Source organism: Giraffa tippelskirchi, chromosome Y (assembly GCF_054371585.1).
Source record: "Giraffa tippelskirchi isolate mGirTip1 chromosome Y, T2T-mGirTip1v1.2.pri, whole genome shotgun sequence".
Lineage (NCBI taxonomy): Eukaryota > Metazoa > Chordata > Mammalia > Artiodactyla > Giraffidae > Giraffa > Giraffa tippelskirchi.
In genome coordinates this window covers 22,489,723-22,508,922 of record NC_137290.1, presented here as the reverse complement: position 1 = coordinate 22,508,922, position 19,200 = coordinate 22,489,723, and the positions used below count along the sequence as shown (strand labels likewise).

Here is a 19,200-nt window from a genome sequence, read left to right as displayed (position 1 = left end):
CTACCTTTTAAGACCCATTAAATGATCGTGTACAGGAGTTTCTGAGTCACTTCTTTGTGGATAATTGCATTTAAGGATATAGTCTGTGTTTTTGTTTTTGTTTTGTTCTCCCCAGGTAGGCTGCCCTCTGCGCTCACAAGCTCCCCATTGACATCGATGTGAGAGGGTTTCCTATTGTGTGCAAGCTTCTCCTCCTTTACGATTCCCTCTACAAAATGGGAATCCATCCCCAGAGTAATTTATCTCTGTTTATGTTTCTTATAGTTTGTCCTTCCACCTCTTGAAGAAATTTGTTTGCCTTTCTGGACATCTAGGTGGTGAAATTCCAGTTGGGCTATTTCAAATCCTGAAAGATGATACTGTGAAAGTGCTGCACTCAATATGCCTGCAAATTTGGAAAACTCAGCAGCAGCCACAGGGCTGGAAAAGGTCAATTTTCTTCCAATCCCAAGGAAAGGCAGTGCCAAAGACTGCACAATCTACCGCACAATTGCACTCATCTCACATGCTAGTAAAGTAATGTTCAAAATTCTCCAAGCCAGGCTTCAGCAATACATGAACCATAAACTTCCAGATGTTCAAGCTGGTTTTAGAAAAGGCAGAGGAACCAGAGATCAAATTACCAACATATCCGGTGGATCATCAAAAAACGCAAGAGAGTTCCAGAAACAAACACACAAAAAACCCATCTATTTCTGCGTTATTGACTATGCCAAAGCCTTTGACTGTATGGGTCACAGTAAGCTGTTGAAATGTCTAAAAGAGATGGGCATACCAGACCACCTGACCTGGCTCTTGAGAAACCTGTATGTAGGTCAGGAAGCAGCAGTTAGAACTGGACATGGAACAACAGACTGGTTCCAAATAGGGAAAGGAAAAATTCAAGGCTGTATATTGGCCCTACTTATAAAACTTACATGCAGAGTACATCATTAGAAACGCTGGGCTCTCACGAAGCACAAGCTGGAAACAAGACTGCTGGGAGAATTATCAATAACAACAGATACGTAGATGACACCACCATTATGGCAGAAAGTGAAGAAGACTTAAAGTGCCTCTAGATGAAAGTGAGAGAGAAGAGTTAAAAAGTTGGCTTAAAGCTCAACATTCAGAAAAACTAAGATCATGGCAACTGGTTCTATCAGTTCATGGCAAATAGATGGAGAAACAGTGGAAACAGTGTCAAACATTGTATTTTTGGGCTCCAAAATTACTACAGATTGTGGTTGGAGCCATGAAATTAAAAGTCATTTACTCCTTGGAAGGAAAGTTATGACCAACCTAGATAGCATATTACAGAGTACAAGGGACTGGTGCACCAGGATGACGCAGAGGGATGGGATGGTGAGGGAGGCGGGAGGGGGATTCTGGAAGGGGAACACATGTACATCCATGGTGGATACATGTCAATGTAAGGCAAAACAAATACAATATTGAAAAGTTAAAAAATAGATAAATAAACTAATTTTAAAAAATAAAATAAAATAAAAATCAGGGAAATTACTTTGCTAACAAAGTCCATTCAGTCAATGCTATGGTTTTTCCAGTAGTCACGTATGGATGTGAGAGCTGGACTGTGAAGTAAGCTGAGCACCGGAGACTTGATGTTTTTAAACTATGTTCTTGGAGAAGACTCTTGAAAGTCCCTTGGACTGCAAGGAGAACTAACCAGTCCATGCTAAAGGAGATCAGCCCTGGGTGTTCATTGGAAGGACTGATGCTGAAGCTGAAACTCCAATACTTTCTTGCAAAGAACTGACTTATTAGAAAAGATCCTAATGCTGGGAAGGATTGTGGGCAAGAGGAGAAGGGGACGACAGAGGACGAAATGGCTGGATGGCATCACTGACTCAATAGACATGAGTTTGGGTAAATTCTGGGAGTTGTTGATGGACAGGGAGGCCTGGCATGCTGTGGTTCATGCAGTCGCAAAGAGTCGGACACGACTGAGCAACTGAAATGAACTGAACTGAACTGAGTTGAAGGGCCAGGCAACAGAGTTAACAAGTTGTTCTATGGAAGTTGTTCCATGTGCCAATGATCCTTAGATGCATTTATGCAGAAAGAATTGGTTGAAACATTTGCAATTTCAAAAATTTCCTAGCAAGTTTCAACTGGAAAGAAATCCTGGAGCCACTGAAAGTGTTATTTACTGTTACTATACAATATATTTTTACTTGTGGAACACAATAAATTCGAATATGTATGTATTTAAAACTGCTAATGGAGGTGTTTAGTTGCTAATAACTTTGTATGCTTAAATGAATCGGTTTTATATTTGAGCTATGCTTTTTCATTTTACCGTGCTTTATAAACTCACTAATTTTCTTCTTGGGATTTAGAAACAGTTTTATCATAATCTGAATTTTAAACGAGGCTATCCTCAGCTTTTTGTAAGAATGAAAACAATAAACTGGAATTAAAAATATCTCTCCACTATCTTCATTATAATAAATGATGACAAGAAGAAGCATGTTAAAGCAAGGGACAATGTGGATTGTCACAATCTAGTTTTCCTCTGCTTTTCCTTCTGAAACTAGAGGAGTGTATTTTCAGCCTCAACAAGTTTAAGTGTACCTTTCATACTAAAACCTTCTACTAGCCAGATGATTGGTAATACACGTGCCCCAAATCAAAGGGATTTTTCTTCTCCATCATCAATATCAGTTAGGCCACCAGAGCAAACTGTGATAGATCAACCTATGGTTTTCAATCACTTGAACATTTTTCTATCAACACTCACATAACAGCTACATCAAACAAATGATCATATTGAGAAGTTTGCTACTATGACTACCTCTATGTCACAGTACCACATCTTATCTCCATGACAGAGCAGTTATTGTGGACTAATGATTGAGATGTCTAACTTTCCAGTTAGGTACAGAGATATGTCAGCACATTATGGTCCTTTCTCTAAGCTGGAACATACAGGAAATTCATGGTTCCCAGCGCCAATGATCGCCGATACATCTGCTGCCTCTCTTTCAAGGTTAACTCATCAACTGTCTTTCTTATATGAAAATTATGCAAATTACAATGATCTAACAAACAAGTGTCAGATTATGCAGGGTAATGAAGAGTGAAATTAATGCTGGTACACGTTAATAAATTCTTACATCTCTTATTTCAACAATAAGATATATGCTCATCTTAGTTTTTTTTTAATAAGAGTAAAATTACACTTTCCTTCAATATCTGGCTATTGGACTGCATTTTAATATAAACACTTTACTTCCAGGAACTTTTTGATAAGCATCCTATGTAAATTATATATAATCAATTGTTTGAAAAAAAAAAGGAAATGAAAGCAAAAGGCAAAGAAGTCATGGATAAAGTGACTTTTGAAATCACTCAGGCTGATCTGAATGGATATCAAAATTAGGATGGTATGGGAGAAAGCAGAGATACAAATCTATCTGAGAAAAAGCAAATGCACAGTATGTATCTTACTGCTGTCTCAGCTGCATCCTAGTCTCTCACTTAAAAGAAAAAAGTTAGACATGAGGTTTCTCCATTAAAAAGTATGTTTCACACTTGAAAATATATGTGGTGTAGCCTGCTCAGTAATCGTGATCAGGATGATAATATCAGAGAGAAGATGACAGAGTGAAAAATTGTAACATAGCACAAAATAGATATTTTACAAATGGTATTATAAACGGTCACTTTTGCTCTTCTGTCTTTGATGCATATGTTTATTTCCTACCAACAGGATTTCACATTATTTTTCCAAATGTATATTTTGATGTTTCTTGCCTGTTCCTGCAAAGACAGACTTACATCCTTCTGTGGAATGCAACACTTCAGCTTGGTTCAGATATTCTTGGAAGACCTAATATCTGCTTGCTTTAGTAGCTTCATTAAATGCCTCTTTCACTGTCCTTCCGTAGCTGCAGAAGGCAAACTACTTCCAGTCATGTTAAGCCCTTTCTCACCACTTTGCTTCAACCTTTTCTTGCAGTTGGAAGGCACCTGTTAGCCTACCTACCAAAGTAAGCACAGATATCAGGCCTTCTATGTATTTACACACATTTCCTTATGTATCTTGCACATCAGCAAACATATAGTGCCTGCCAAATGAAGTATTTTAAGTACTTTCTGGGTTAGCAGTAAAGAAGTGTAATAACCAATCAAAAGATATATTCATTACTCAACAACATCCCATATCCTCCAGTATTGCTATAAATGACCCTTATAATTGACTGAGAATTTTTTGCTTTATCAAATATGTATTATATTTATGTGCAAGGCAAATGAGATAATTCAAATTATAGAATGATTGTATCTTCTCAAGAAATTTACAGTCTATTAGAACTCATTCTAAGCATGTTGCTTCAGCCTGCACTTCCATAAAATTCAATAGGAATTATACATAAATATAAAACAAAATGTTAGCATTCAGTTTAATCATCTAGCAAAATCATGGAGAAAGCGTGGCCCAAAATCAATGGCTGCTGCTTAATATATTGTGCAATGAAATACTCTGAGCAGAGTATCTGCTTGCTGGCCTGTGCTACCCAGACTCTTATGAACTCTATTTAGAACTGTGGGCGATCTCACTTGTAGCCATTCCCTTAGGCAGTGGTGGCAACATCGAGTCATGTCCGTATGTTTGTTTGCTACTCCACATAGGGCAACACCAAGTTAAGGTCATCATTCTCATTCTTACAGCTAATGCACAGTGAGGTCTGGGGAATCTTTGCGTAGATAAGGGAGTTGTTCACAGGAGCACATTCTTCTTCTTGCACTGAAAATTGTCTTTAAAATGCAGGTCAGAATATTATGCATTAGAGAATTAAGCATTTTGCAGCAAATCTGAGTCACTGAAATTGGTGTCCTTAATTATCATTTCAAGCACTAAGTAAAATAGCCTCAGTTTAGATTTCAGGCATCGTGATATGTAGGCAAAAGTGCATGCTTTGAGCAGAATCTACATAAACGTGATTGCATCTTCGATTTAATTGCCTTCTACAGACTATTCCTTCTGACTCCCTTTCAGCTTCTTTTCATATTCTACCTTGAGTGAAAGGTCCTTCCGAAAGATAACAGGATTAATCTCTATAGTCCTTTGGGATAGCTAATAAAAGGTATGGATAGTAAGCCAGAAAGAAAAACACCAATACAGTATACTAATGCATATTTATGGAATTTGAAAGATGGTAATGATAACCCTATATGCGAGACAAAATAAGAGACACAGATGCATAGAACAGTCTTATGGACTCTGAGGAAGAAGGTGAGGGTGGGAAGTTCTGGAACAATAGCATTGAATCATGTATATTGTCATATGTGAAACAGAACACCATTCCATGTTCGATGCATGAGACAAATGCTCAGGGATGGGGCAATGGGATGACCCAGAGGGATGGTATGGGGAGGGAGGTGGGAGGGGGGTTCAGGATGGGGAACACATGTAAACCCATGGCTGATCCATGTCAATGTATGGCAAAAATTACTACAATATTGCAAAGTAATTAGCTCCCAACTAAAATAAATAAATTTATTAAAAAAAAAGGCATGGATATTGGCATCAAGATATCTCAAGTTGACAAGCCTCTGCTTCTATGCACTCCTGAATAATATCAAATTGGCACATATTATCAAATTATGCCTCAATCATCCAACCTAGGGAAACCTGGCTACATCCTCACATATCTTGACACATTACACCTTTGCTCTATTCCTATATGTCTTTTTTTTTTTTTATATAAATTTATTTATTTTAGTTGGGGGCTAATTACTTTACAATATTGTAATAGTTTTTGCCATACATTGACATGAATCAGCCATGGGTTTACATGTGTTCCCCTTCCTGGACCCCCCACCCACCTCCCTCCCCATCCCATCCTTCTGGATCATCCCATTGCCCCGGCCCTGAGCCCTTGTCACATGCATCGAACATGGAATGGTGTTCTGTTTCACATATGATAATATACATGTTTCAATGCTATTCTCCCAGAACGTCCCACCCTCACCTTCTCCCTCAGAGTCCATACAATTGTTCCATGCATCTGTGTCTCTTATTCTGTCTCGCATATAGGGTTATCGTTACCATCTTTCAAATTCCATATATATGCATTAGTATACTGTATTGTTGTTTTTCTTTCTGGCTTACTTCACTCAGTATAATGGGCTCCAGTTTCATCCATCTCAGTAGAACCGATTCAAATGTATTTTTTTAATGGCTGAGTAATATTCCATTGTGTATATGTACCACAGCTTCCTTATCCATTCGTCTGCTGATGGACATCTAGGTTGCTTCCATGTCCTGGCTATTGTAAACAGTGCTGCGATGAACATTGGGGTACACGCGTCTCTTTCAATTCTGGTTTCCTCGGTGTATATGCCCAGCAGTGGGATTGCTGGATCATATGGCAGTTCTAGTCCCAGTTTTTTAAGGAATCTCCACACTGTTCTCCATAGTGGCTGTACTAGTTTGCTTTCCCACCAACAGTGTAAGAGGGTTCCCTTTTCTCCACACCCTCTCCAGCATTTATTGCTTGTAGACTTTTGGATAGCAGCCATTCTGACTGGTGTGAAATGATACCTCATTGTGGTTTTGATTTGCATTTCTCTAATAATGAGTGATGTTGAGCATCTTTTCATGTGTTTGTTAGCCATCTGTATGTCTTCTTTGGAGAAATGTCTGTTTAGTTCTTTGGCCCATTTTTTGATTGGGTCGTTTATTTTTCTGGAATTCAGCTGCAGAAGTTGCTTGTATATTTTGGAGATTAATTGTTTGTCTGTTGCTTCGTTTGCTATTATTTTCTCCCATTCTGAAGGCTGTCTTTTCACCTTGCTTATAGTTTCCTTTGTTGTGCAAAAGCTTTCCATTTTAATTAGGTCCCATTTGTTTATTTTTGCTTTTATTTCCAATATTCTGGGAGGTGGTTCATGGAGGATCCTGCTGTGATTTACGTCGGAGAGTGTTTTGCCTATGTTTTCCTCTAGGAGTTTTATAGTTTCTGGTCTTACGTTTAGATCTTTAATCCATTTTGAGTTTATTTTTGTGTACGGCGTTAGGAAGTGTTCTAGTTTCATTCTTTTACAAGTGGTTGACCAGTTTTCCCAGCACCACTTTTTAACAAAAAAAAGTCTAGGTTTTTCATTGCTTTTCCTCCAAGAAGCAAGTATCTGTTAATTTGATGACTGCAGTCTCCATTCACTGTGATTTTTGGAGCCCCCAAAATTAAGTCTGTCACTGATTCCACGTTTTTCTCTTCTATTTGCCAAGTAGTGATGGGACCAGATTCCCTGGTTTTGGCTTTTTGAATGTTGAGTTTTCAGCAAAGTTTTTCACTTTCCTCATTTATCCTCATCAAGACACTCTTTAGTTCCTCTTCACTTTCTCTTCCTACAGTGTTCCCATCTGAATATGTAAGGTTGTTAAAGCTTATCGCAGAAACCTTGATTTCAGCTTATTATTCATCCAGCCCGGCATTTTGAATAGTATAGTCTGCATATATTTCACATAAGCAGAGTGATAATCATCAGTTCTGTCACTATCTTTTCCCAGGTTTAAACTAGTCAATTGTTCCATGTCTTTTTCCAATTCTTCCATCTTGACCTAAGTTCACGTTTCTCAGGTGAGAGGTAAGATTGTCTGTGACTCCTGTCTCTTTCAAACTGTCCACAGTTTACTGTGACACACTCAGCTAATGTCTTTGGTGGAATCACTGAAGCAGAAGTAAATGCTTTTCTGAAATCCCGTTGTTTCCTCTAGAAGCCAATGAATGTTCCCAAATTGTTCTCTGGCTCATCTATTGTTTCCAAATTTAGCTTTCACATGTGGGATTTTGTGGTTTATGTACTGCCTACAAATTTTGAGTATTACCTAGCTAGCATGTGAAAGGAGCAAGAGTGCATGCTTGTTTGAACACTCTAGCTTTACCCTTCTTTGGTGTTGGAATAAAAACTGACCTTTTCCAATCTCATGGCTGTACTTGAGATTTCCAAATCTGATGACATATGAACCCAGGGCCCCAATTTAACAGCATCCTTAACAGTTTAGCAAATTCATGTTAATGAATGTGTGCAGTTTTGGATTAAATCATTCAATTTCTCCTTCATATCTGAATGAGATCCTTGTTGGTTTTATATTTGGCTCATTCATCATTTTGAGAATGTGCTACCATCCTCTATTGGACAAAAGAATTTCTACTGAAAGATCAGCAGCTATCCTTATGGGGATCCAAATGTATAATATTTATGTCTTTCTTCTCGTGGTACTTGATGTTTGCTTTTGTTTGTGTGTGTGTGTTTAAATCTTCTGTGTTTAATTAAAATATTTGTTGTGGGGTGTTTCAGTTTGGATTCATCCTATGTGGGACTCTCTGGTGTGTTGGGACTGAGGGAGCTATTTCTTTCTCCATTTAATGAAGGTTCTTTACTTTTATCTCTTCAAGAATTTTCTCATGGAGCAACCTCTCCCCCCTTTTTTTTTCTTTTTTTTTTAGTCTTCTCCATTTGGAGACCTACAATTCTCATCGTAGGATTTAATATTTTCACAGAATGCACAGAGCTTTTCCTGTTTCCTTTTCTTTCTTTTTTTTTTTTTTTGCACACCACACTGTGTTTCGTTTATTTCCTCTTTTCTACCTCCAGCTTAATAGTTCTTTCTCTCTCTCAGTTATTCTACTGTTGGTTCCTTCCAGGGTGTTGTTAATCTCCATTTTTGCACTGACCATTACTGCTTGACTTTTCTTTATTCGTTATAGATCCATGGTAAATATGTTTATTTCTTCTCAGTGTGGGCCCCCAGTTCTAATTACTGGTGACTCCATTTAGCGTTCAAGCTTTTGGTCATCTTTACTATCATTATTCTGAGCTCCTTTTCAGGAAGACTTCCTATCTCCTCTTCCTTTGTTTATTTTGGTGGGTTTTTATCATGTTCCTTCACCGGCTGCATATCTCTCTCCCATTTCATTTTGTTTAGATCCTGTGGTTTGGGTCCCCTTTCTGCAGGCTGGAGGGCTATGACTCCACTTTGCTGTGGCAGCTGATCTTTGTGGGTGGGATTGGACCTGTAAGTTGTCAAGGTTTAATTCTTGGGGGATCTTGTTCCTGTGGTCTGTCAGGTGGAGCTTGATCACTTCTCTCTGAAGTGCAATCAATTGTCCTATAATGTGCTTTGTGGTGTCTGTGACTTTGATATGGCTTCATGCAGCACCTTTTGTAATATTTATTTTTGTGTTTCAGCTTTGCTGAAGAATACCTGTGGGTTGTCGTGCACTGAAATTACTGGCTTCAGCTTAGGGCTTGATTTCCATGTAGGCGTGGGAACTTTTGGATGCATTTCTCGTTTAATGTTCACTGATGTCAGAGGTTCAAAAATGATCTAAAGATCTGGAATTGACCTCGTGGCCTCTGGGTTTTGGTCCCTGAGTTACAGTAGCATCAAGAATTCTGCATCCACAGAACAGAAGATAAAACCCAAGGTTGATGGTGAAGCAGTTCTCCATAGCCAAAAACAGTCAAAGGGATTCATAGAATTATACAGAGCAGAACAAGTTGAGGAGGGAGATAAAGATTTCTAAGAGGAGAAAAGGGAGAGTAAAAATGGAAGAGTACAGTCAACTCAGGAATTAAATCCGTAAATGGAAATCAGTTCTAAAGATCAAATTCCTAAAGGTATAATCATTGATTTAAAAAAATCAAAAAGCAAAGATTAAGTACCTAGAATAGAATTTAAACTACTATAAATACTGGAAGAAAGATGGAAGCCAAAGTCATTCTCAAAATTATAATGTAGTGTATAGAAATGAAAGTAAAGGGAATGATAAAGAGCAACAACAACAACAAAACATGAAAATAATAGAGAATAGTCTAACAATTTCTCTAAAGTTGCTCTGAGCTTTGTTGTGTCAGACCAGTGTCAGATAGCCTCTTTGTCCTCCTTCTACTTGTTGTCAAAAGCTATTGTTGTCTCTGGATTACACAGTTTCTGCATTAACTTCAGTGCTTCCATTTGTTGCACCTGTAACTTTTGGGGTACTTCGCCCTTCTTTGATTATTCTTACTTCTTCAGTTTGCAGCTGTCTTTCATGACTAATTTACTTATGACTAGTTTGCACCTGGAGAAGGAAATGGCAACCCACTCCTGTGTTCTTGCCTGGAGAAACCCAGAGGCGGGGGAACCTGATGGGCTGCTGTCTATGGAGTCACACAGAGTTGGACAACACTGAAGCGACTTAGCAGAAGCAGCAGCAGTAGTTTGCACCATCACACGAGGGGACAGAAGGCTGTTATTCGACCTCACTTGCTCAGCGGTGCAGTGGTGGTGCTGGTGGAGACGGGGAGGACACTGAAAACAAATACCACTGGGTTATGTGGGGTGCTTAAGGTGGATGGGCCACCAAAGTGGGCTTGCTATTGACTAATGTGACATGTACTTTCTGGGTCCACCTTGCTCAGGTTCCCAGGTGATCCGCGAGGTCACTGTCCAAAGTGGGCCCTCTGTTTCACGCATGTCCCAAGTCTAAGCCACTCAAGTTCTCGGGTGGTGTGCAAGGGCACTGACCACATTCAACTATGTGCTTTCTTTCCCTCCCAGGTCCAAGTTTCTCAGGCAATTGGGTGGCAGGCAAGGCACTGTCCAATATAGGCCATGCATCTTAAGTATCTATCATGTCCCAGCCACTCGGTTTGTTTTTAGGGTAAGGGAGTTAGAGAAGGTGAGGTTCAGAAAAATAATGAGACTGGCACTTCATAGGAACAGGTCACCTTTAATGAGGCAAAAAGGGGCAGCAGTAAGATAAATGAGCTGCTGCACTAATCCAAGAAAAGAGTAAGTATATATAGGCATATATGTGGAAAGCTACTCTCTTAAGGGGGCCTGTTCTTCTCCAAGGTTGTTTTGAGTAGACATCTCTTAAATGGCTGGAGCAAGGAATTCTGGAGATCGGCCAGAGGCTAGACCCACTTGGAGCTGGGTATAACAGCCTTAATGTCTATGTTTCTTTCAGGTGAGACAGTTCTTTGTTTTTCATTGAATGGTTTAGAGGACATTACGGGGAGTTTTAACTCCAGGCTATTTAGCAGCCATGCAATTAAAAGACCCTTACTCCTTGGAAGGAAAGTTATGACCAATCAAGATAGAATATTAAAAAGCAGAGACATCGTTTTGCCAACAAAGTCCGTCTAGTCTGGGCTATGGTTTTTCCAGTAGTCATGTATGGATGTGAGAGTTGGAAAGTGAAGAACGCTGAGCACTCAAGAATTGATGCTTTTGGAACTGTGGTGTTGGAGAAGACTCTTGAGAGTCCCTTGGACTGCAAGAAGGTCCAACCAGTCCATCCTAAAGGCCATCAGTCCTGGGTGTTCATTGGAAGGACTGATGTTGAAGCTGATTCTGCAATAGTTTGGTGACCTCATGAGAAGATTTGCCTCATTGGAAAAGACCCTGATGCTGGGAAGGATTGGGGTACAGGAGGAGAAGGGGACGACAGAGGATGCGATGGCTGGATGGTTTCACTGACTCGAAGGAGATGAGTTTGGATAAGCTCCAGAAGTTGGTGATGGACAGGAAGGCCTGGCGTGCTGCAATTCAAATGGTTGCAAAAGTCAGACACGACTGAGGGACTGAGCTTAACGGAACTGATTTAGAGACATGCAACTTTTATTATGGAAGAAAGCAAAGAAGAACGAAAGAGCCTCTGGACGAAAGTGAAAGAAGAGAGTGAAAAAGTTGGCTTAAAGCTCAACAATCAGAAAACTAAGATCATGATATCTGGTCCCATCACTTCACGGGAAATATATGGGGAAACCGTGCAAACTGTGTCAGACGTTATCATTTTGGGCTCCAAAATCACTGCTATGGTGAATCCAGCCATGAAATTAGAAGAGGCTTACTTCGTGGAAGGAAGATTGTAACCAAACTAGATAGCATATTGAAAAGCAGAGATATTACTTTGCCAACAAAGGTCCGTCTAGTCAAGGCTATGGTTTTTCCAGTGGTCATGTATGGATGTGAGAGTTGGACGGTGAAGAAGCCTCAGCGCTGAAGAATTGCTTTTGAACTGTGGTGTTGGAGAAGACTCTTGAGAGTCCCTTGGATGGCAAGAAGGTCCAATCAGTCCATCCTAAAGGAGATCAGTGCTGGATATTCTTTGGAAGAACTGATGTTGAAGCAGAATCTCCAATAGTTTGGCAACCTCATGCGAATAGTTGACTCACTGGAAAAGACCCTGATGCTGGGAAGGATTGAGGGCATGAGAAGAAGGGGAAGACAGAGGATGAGATGGCTAGATGGTATCACTGACTAGAAGGACATGATTTTGAATCATGGTTGGTGTTGGACAGAAAGGCCTGGCATGCTGCGACTCATGCAGTTGCAAAAGTCATACATGAGTGAGTGACTGAGCTGAACTAAACTGATTTAGAGACATGTAACTTTTCTTTATTATTGGCTTTGCCATCAGGACAAATTGCAAGAGTGTGTGTCTCTGGAGGGGTGCTGAACTCAGGCTCTGACCCTTCTCTCCTATGTAAACTGTACATGAATGCATGAAGACATGATTAGCAACTGGTAGCCTGCTCAGATCTTGGAGGGAGATGTTTTCTCAGAGGCTAATACAACAGCAGCATCTTGCTTTCTTTTCTCACTGGTCCAAACATTCCTCTCTGCCTCCGTGGAGAAAAGGGCCATAAATGTTAAGTATGCTACACACCTTTGATATCTGTAATGTGTAATATTTGTGCTGTGAGTGTGTCAGTTTTCTCTATGTGGCCTTCGAGACTTCTCTCAAGAACGGCCCCTTTTTGCATTTTTGTCTCTAGTATATCCATGGTTTAGGTTGCTACATCACCTCACCTCTGTCAGATTGTCCTCAGAGCATTAAAGCTGGGTCTTTACCATAGGGAAGATGATACAGCCCAGATATCCCTCCCAGGTCCACCTCAATGACAGTGGACAGGAGCATCTGAGCTTCTTCTCTGCTGGTAGTTTCACTTAAGGACATGTGTTTTTGTTTTTCTTTCCCTTGATTATGTTGCTCTATGTGATCCCAGAGTTCTCCACTGTCACTGTTCTCAGAGGGTTTACTACTCTTTTACAACATCCTCTCCAAGACCAGCCTCAGCCCCTAAATACTTTGTCTCTTTTTATACCTCTTTTATTTTGTCTACCTCCTTTTGAAAAGACATGTTTGACTTTCTCGGTATCTTGGGCCAGTCAACCGTGTTCACAATTTGTTTTCTGAAAGTTCTTCCATGTGTAGTTGATCTTTAGATGAACTCATTGGGGAGAGAGTGGTCTTTGTCTCCTATTCCTCTGATATTTTGGAATCAAACTTCAATATGCAAGTGCCATTTTATTAACTGAAGTGTTGCTGTTCTTCAGCCACTAAGTCATCTTTGACTCTTTGTGTCCCCTTGGACTGTAACACATCAGGCGTCTCTGTCCCTCACCATCTCCCATAGACTTCCCAAGATCACGTCCTATGAATCGCTGATGCTCTCCAAATGTCTCATCCTTTCTTACCTATTGCTCCTCCTGCTTTCAACATTTTCTAAAGATCAGTGTCTATTCTAATGCATCAGCTCTTTGCCTCAGATGGACAAGGTTTGGAGCTTTATTTTCAGCATCAGACCTTTCAATGAATCTTCAGTGCTGATCAACTTAAGACTCACTGGATTGATCTTCCTGCAGTCCAAGGAACTCTCACTAGGCCACCACAGCAGAGTAGTTGAAAATAAACAATACTTTGGTGTTCTCACACCTGTACATGTCTTTGGAAAGACAGTGGTTGTGACTCTATTGGCCTCTACTGGCCAAATCATGTCTTAGTTTTTTTTAAAAAATTCTAAATTTGTCACAGCTTTTCTGTCAAGAAGCAACTGTCTTGTAATTTTAAGGTTGTCGTCACCATTTGCAATGAATTTAGAGCCACAGAAAGTGAAATCTCTCATTTTTTTCTGCATGTTCCCGTTTTATTTGCCTTGAACTAGTGGGAACAGACGCCATGATCTTATTTCTTGTAATACTGACTATTCAAATGTACTGTTTAGCAAATGTTTCTGTATAATTAGTGACAACTATTGTTTTCTTGTAACTTTGTTTTCCCTCAGTGTTTAAGATAAGAAATTACTCTCTACATGTTTTCTAACACAATAGCTACTCATTTTATGTAATACTGATGATTTTAATTTTCCTACTGAAATCGTGTTTACTATGATTCTGTGAAAACTTGGTGAAATGTTGATAAAATACCCAACCTGTGAAATACTTTGACATTAACGTAATGTCTTAAGACTGTTCAAGATATCGGGTTTTTCTTTTTCCCCCCCCTAATATGGAAACTAGGCAAATGCAAAGGATGACAATACCAAGAAGATATGACATGGAGAGGGGGCAGGCAGCTGAACCACCATGGTATGAAGGGACAGAAATCTGATTCATCCATGCTTTCTATTGTAATATTTGGAACAAAAAGTTAGTGATGAAATAAAATTTTACCTATTGAGGTATGGGGAAGATATTCTGATGTATACAACATTGACTTTCATTGTTAGGCTATTTAGAGTAGCCTGATTATGACCTATGCACTGTGCATTTTGCATCTATTTTACCCATTCAAGGGTAATATATTTTTCTAAAAAAAGGTAGTAGCTGTATCCCAAATTTAAGTAGTTGACCACTAGGAATATTGTTCAGATATGTTCCTTTGCTACTGGAACTTTAATTTTTAAAATTTTATCCAATGTAAAGATAGCAGCTGCTTTCTTAGAACAATATCTTTAAACACTTTACAGTCGCAATTTTATGGCTGCAGGTCTCATCAGATATTCGAAATCCAGCTCTTATTATAGAAAGAATAACAGAAGATGAGCAAGGTAATGGCATAGCCTTGAGCAAGAGGACCGAAATTGTTCAGCCTGAAACTTATACCAAATAGTTCATTTACTCTCTTGGGTGTGGCAATTGTTTTGCCAGCTTAATAAACAGGCTTGAAATTACATTTTCACACAAAAAAAAAAAAGAGAGAGAGACAGAAAAACTTCGAACAAGACACAAGTATGAAGCCATTTAAAGTTGTATTTACTGGAGATTTGTAACATATTTTACTTGAGGAGAATAATTTTTACTGTTATGTAAGTTTTTAAAAATACTAATACAGGGGGTTATTTGATGCTATTAACTTCTTATGATTAAAGGAATCGATTTTTCTTAGTTTTTCTGATTTACCTGTGTTTAAAAATTTACTAGATAAATGTTTTCCTTTGATGTTAGTTGCATTCTATCATAATCGAAATTTTGAATGAGGTAATCCTCAAATTTAGTAAGAATGAAAAGAAGAGTTGGGAATAAAAATGTCTCTACATTATCTTCATTAGTCTGAGATTATAAGAAGCATGTTAAAGCAAGGGGTAATGTGGATGATCAAAACTCTGACTTTCATCCTGAAACTAGAGGACAGTGTATATTTTCAGCCTGAACAAGTTTAAGTGTGCCATTCCTATGAAAGCCTTCTACCATCCAGAGAGCTCCTGATACAAGTGCCCGAACTTGAAGTGATTTCTCTTCTCCATCATAAATATCAGTTAGGACACAGAAGCATATTGTGATACAGCAATCTGGTGCTGCTTTAGTTGTTGTTGTTGTTTTAATTGAAGAATAATTTTACAGAATTTTTCTGTATTCTGTCAGAATTCAAAATAAATCAAACATACAGGCACATATATCCCTTCCCTTTGGGAATACCCTCCCATCTCCCTCCCCATCCAACAATCTAGGTTGATCATTTGTCACGGGACTACACATAGCCACTACACTAAATCAAATGTCTCCAGTGAAAATTTTCCAGCTATGTCTACTTCTATTTCTCTGTACCATAACATATCTCCATTACAGAACAGTTAGTTTGGGCTGAGGATCTAGCCTTCTACCTTTACAGGTTTGTATGGTAATATGTCAGCCCATGACCATCCTTTTCCTAAACTACAATAGTCAGACAATTTATTTTTCCCAGTGCCAAAGATCCCTGATACATCTGCTGCTTCTCTTTCAAGATCCACTCATCAACCATCTTCATTATTTGAAAACTGTCCTAAGACAACTCATCTACCAAATAGGTGTCAGATTATAGAGGATATTGAAGTGTAAAATTAATGCTGGGAGATGTCAACAAATTCCTACAATTCTCTTATTTGAAGAATAAAGTTACATATTCATCTTCATATTGCCAATTTCTATTTTGAAAAAAATAAGAGTAAAATTACTCTTAATTTAAGTTCCTATTTTACTCGCAGTAATATAAACACTTCTCTTCAAGGTCATACAAAAAACAGTACACTTGCTTTCACTGAACCCCACAGTCAGTTGATTGACATTATTGCATCAAAGTGAGCAGACCCATGTTTGGTTTGGTAACAGTCTGAATGTTAAGAATGTGTATAGAAGGGTGATCAATCACTTTTATTTCAGGAACTAAGTAGATTTATTGATGTGATTTTTCTGTGTAAAAATACTTTAGGAATGACATTTTACAGGTTTCATGTTTTTGGTTACTATTTATGTAAGCAACCTTTATTTTAAGTTGATGTAGAAGTAAACACTGGTTGAACATTGCCCTTCAATTGTGAGAAGACCAGTGACTTTATGATGTCAGAGCTACCCTTCAGTTGCTAGGAGACCAGTGACTTTGTGATGTCGCAGCTTTTTGACCTTGAGAACCATGTTGATGGTCTAGAGAGTTTATCTCTGTATGCCAGCCAAGCAGCATTTGAAGTTGGAGTGTGTAAAATCAGACAAATGAGGAAAGTATCTGAAAAAAGATTTCTCTGAGATGGCACATATTCCTTCAGAAATTCAAGATGTGCCTCTTAAAGATGAATCAACTGGTTCCAAAACCTCCATTAGATCTTCTTTGTGTGATTACACACTAACTGGGGACTCAGTTTTGAGATCTATGATTGAAGAATATGCTTTTCAGGCTTTGTCTGAGGAAGTTGGGATAAAAAGGCCATGCTACATATTTTCTGTCTCTGAAACAAATGAGTTGAATGATTTTCTTTCACTAACTTTTCCACAAAAACTCTGGACTATACTTGAAAGTGAACAGTTTGAATCTGTTTGGTGGGATGAGAGTGGCACTTCTATAGTGATCAATGAAGAAATCTTTAAGAAAGCAGTCTTGGAAAGAAAGGTCCCTTTCAGGATATTTAAAACTGATAGTATGAAAAGTTTAGTTCGCCAGCTTAACCTTTATGGGTTTAGTAAAAAGCGACAAACTTATCAAAGATCTGCTTCACTACCTGAGTTTCTGGAAGAAGAAAGCAATGTCTCTGTTTTGAGCAAGGTATTCCAAAATTTCCACTTATTGGTAATATGTAAGATTAATTCATGTGACTTACAAAGCATGTTCACATATATAGCTAAAACTGAATTTAAAATTGAGATAGAAAATTGTTGAAAACATTTTATTTTTTGAAGTTGAGAACAGCTGGAGGTTAAAATATTTGATATTTAACATACTCTCCTAGCAACTTGAAACCGGATACTTGTCCTCAAGTTACTTTAAGTGGTATTTACTGTATATATAACAACATATTTTTTTAACTGAGGAGCATACCTGTTTCTAACATGTAAGGTGTTAAAACTACTAATGGAGACGTTTTATTTGATGCTCTTTAATTGGTATCATTAAAGGAATACATTTTTATAGTTTAGCTTTGCTTTTCAAGGGTACCTTGGTGTATAAAAAATGAAATAATTGTATCCTTTGATTTTAGGTACAGGTCTACCATAATCCAAATTTCAAAAGAGGTTATTCCCAAATTTTAGGAAGAATGAAAAGAAGAGTTGGGATTAACAATGTGTTTCCAAAATCTTCATTAGTTCGAGATTACAAGAAGAAGCATGTAAAAGCAAGGGTTAACATAGATGATCGTAACTCTGGTTTTCATCCTGAAACTAGTGGAGAGAGTCCATTTTCAGCTTCCACAAGTTTAAGTGTGCCTTTCACACAAAAGACATATACCAGCCAGATAGTCCCTAAAACAAGCGCCCTTTCTCCGGGTGACTTATCTTCTCCATCATCAATATCAGTTAGACAAACAGAACAGAATGTGGTAGATCAACCTGCTCTTTTAAACCAGTTGAGCGTTTTTATTGGCACTCCCATAGCACCTACACTCAAGTAAATGGCCACATTGAGGACTTTGCTACTACCGCTACCTCTACTTCTCAGAACCACATTCTATCTCCATTTCGGAGCAGTTCTTTTGGACTGATGGTGGAGCCTTCTACATTTCCAGGCAGGTATAGCGATATGTCAGCCCATGACAGTCCTTTTCCTAACCAGCAACAGAGAGGCAACTCAAGGTCCCCAGTGCCAATGATCGCTTATACACCCACCTCCGCTCTTTCAAGTCAATTCATCAATTATATTCCTTATGTGAAAACCATGCTAATTAAAACTGACCTATCAAATAAGTATCAGCTTATGGAACCTAATGAAGATTAAAATTTACGTTGGGAGATGTCAACAAATACCTACAATTCTTGTATTTGAACAATAAAGTTACACGTTCCTCTGCACAGTTTTGTTTTCTATTTTGAAACAATGAAGAGTAAATTAAGGCTTTATTTCAATGTCTGGCTATTTTTCTGCACTCTTTTATAAACTCTTCAGTTCAAGAAAACATCCGTTAGGCATCCTAGGTAAATGGCACCTAGCCTATTGTTTCTAAGCAAGAAAATGAGAACAAAGGGAAAAGAGGTAATGGATGTAAAGTGATTTGGGAAATCATCCCTGCTGAAATGAATGGGTGTCTAAATGAGAATGGTACGGGTGAAGGAAGACATACAAATAAAATTAAAAAGTGCACATACACAGTACATACCTTAGTGCATTCACATTTACATGATATTCTATAAGGTGTAGGTAGGGTCTTAACAAGACCTTCTAGAACTAACACTCAAAAAAGATGTCCTTTTCATTATAGGGGACTGGAATGCAAAACTAGGAAGTCAAGAAACACCTGGCGAAACAGGCAAGTTTGGCCTTGGAGTACAGAATGAAGCAGGGCAAAGGCTAATAGAGTTTTGCAACGAGAACGCACTGGTAATAGCAAACACCCTATTCCAACAACACAAGAGAAGACTCTCCACGTGGACATCACCAGATGGTCAACACCGAAATCAGATTGATTATATTCTTTGCACCCAAAGATGGAGAAGCTCTATACAGTCAGCAA

The 19,200-nt window shown here is 38.6% G+C and overlaps 1 protein-coding gene across 1 annotated transcript; it reads left to right on the top strand.

The window, feature by feature from the left end:
- The first annotated feature begins 16,639 nt into the window (after positions 1-16,639).
- On the top strand, positions 16,640-18,541 carry LOC145537515 (heat shock transcription factor, Y-linked-like). The gene is made up of 2 exons (XM_081568204.1): positions 16,640-17,300; positions 17,734-18,541. Exons 1-2 carry the CDS (start codon positions 16,788-16,790, stop codon positions 18,142-18,144), a joined length of 924 nt encoding a protein of 307 aa, XP_081424330.1. The 5' UTR covers positions 16,640-16,787; the 3' UTR covers positions 18,145-18,541.
- Positions 18,542-19,200: the final 659 nt, after the last annotated feature.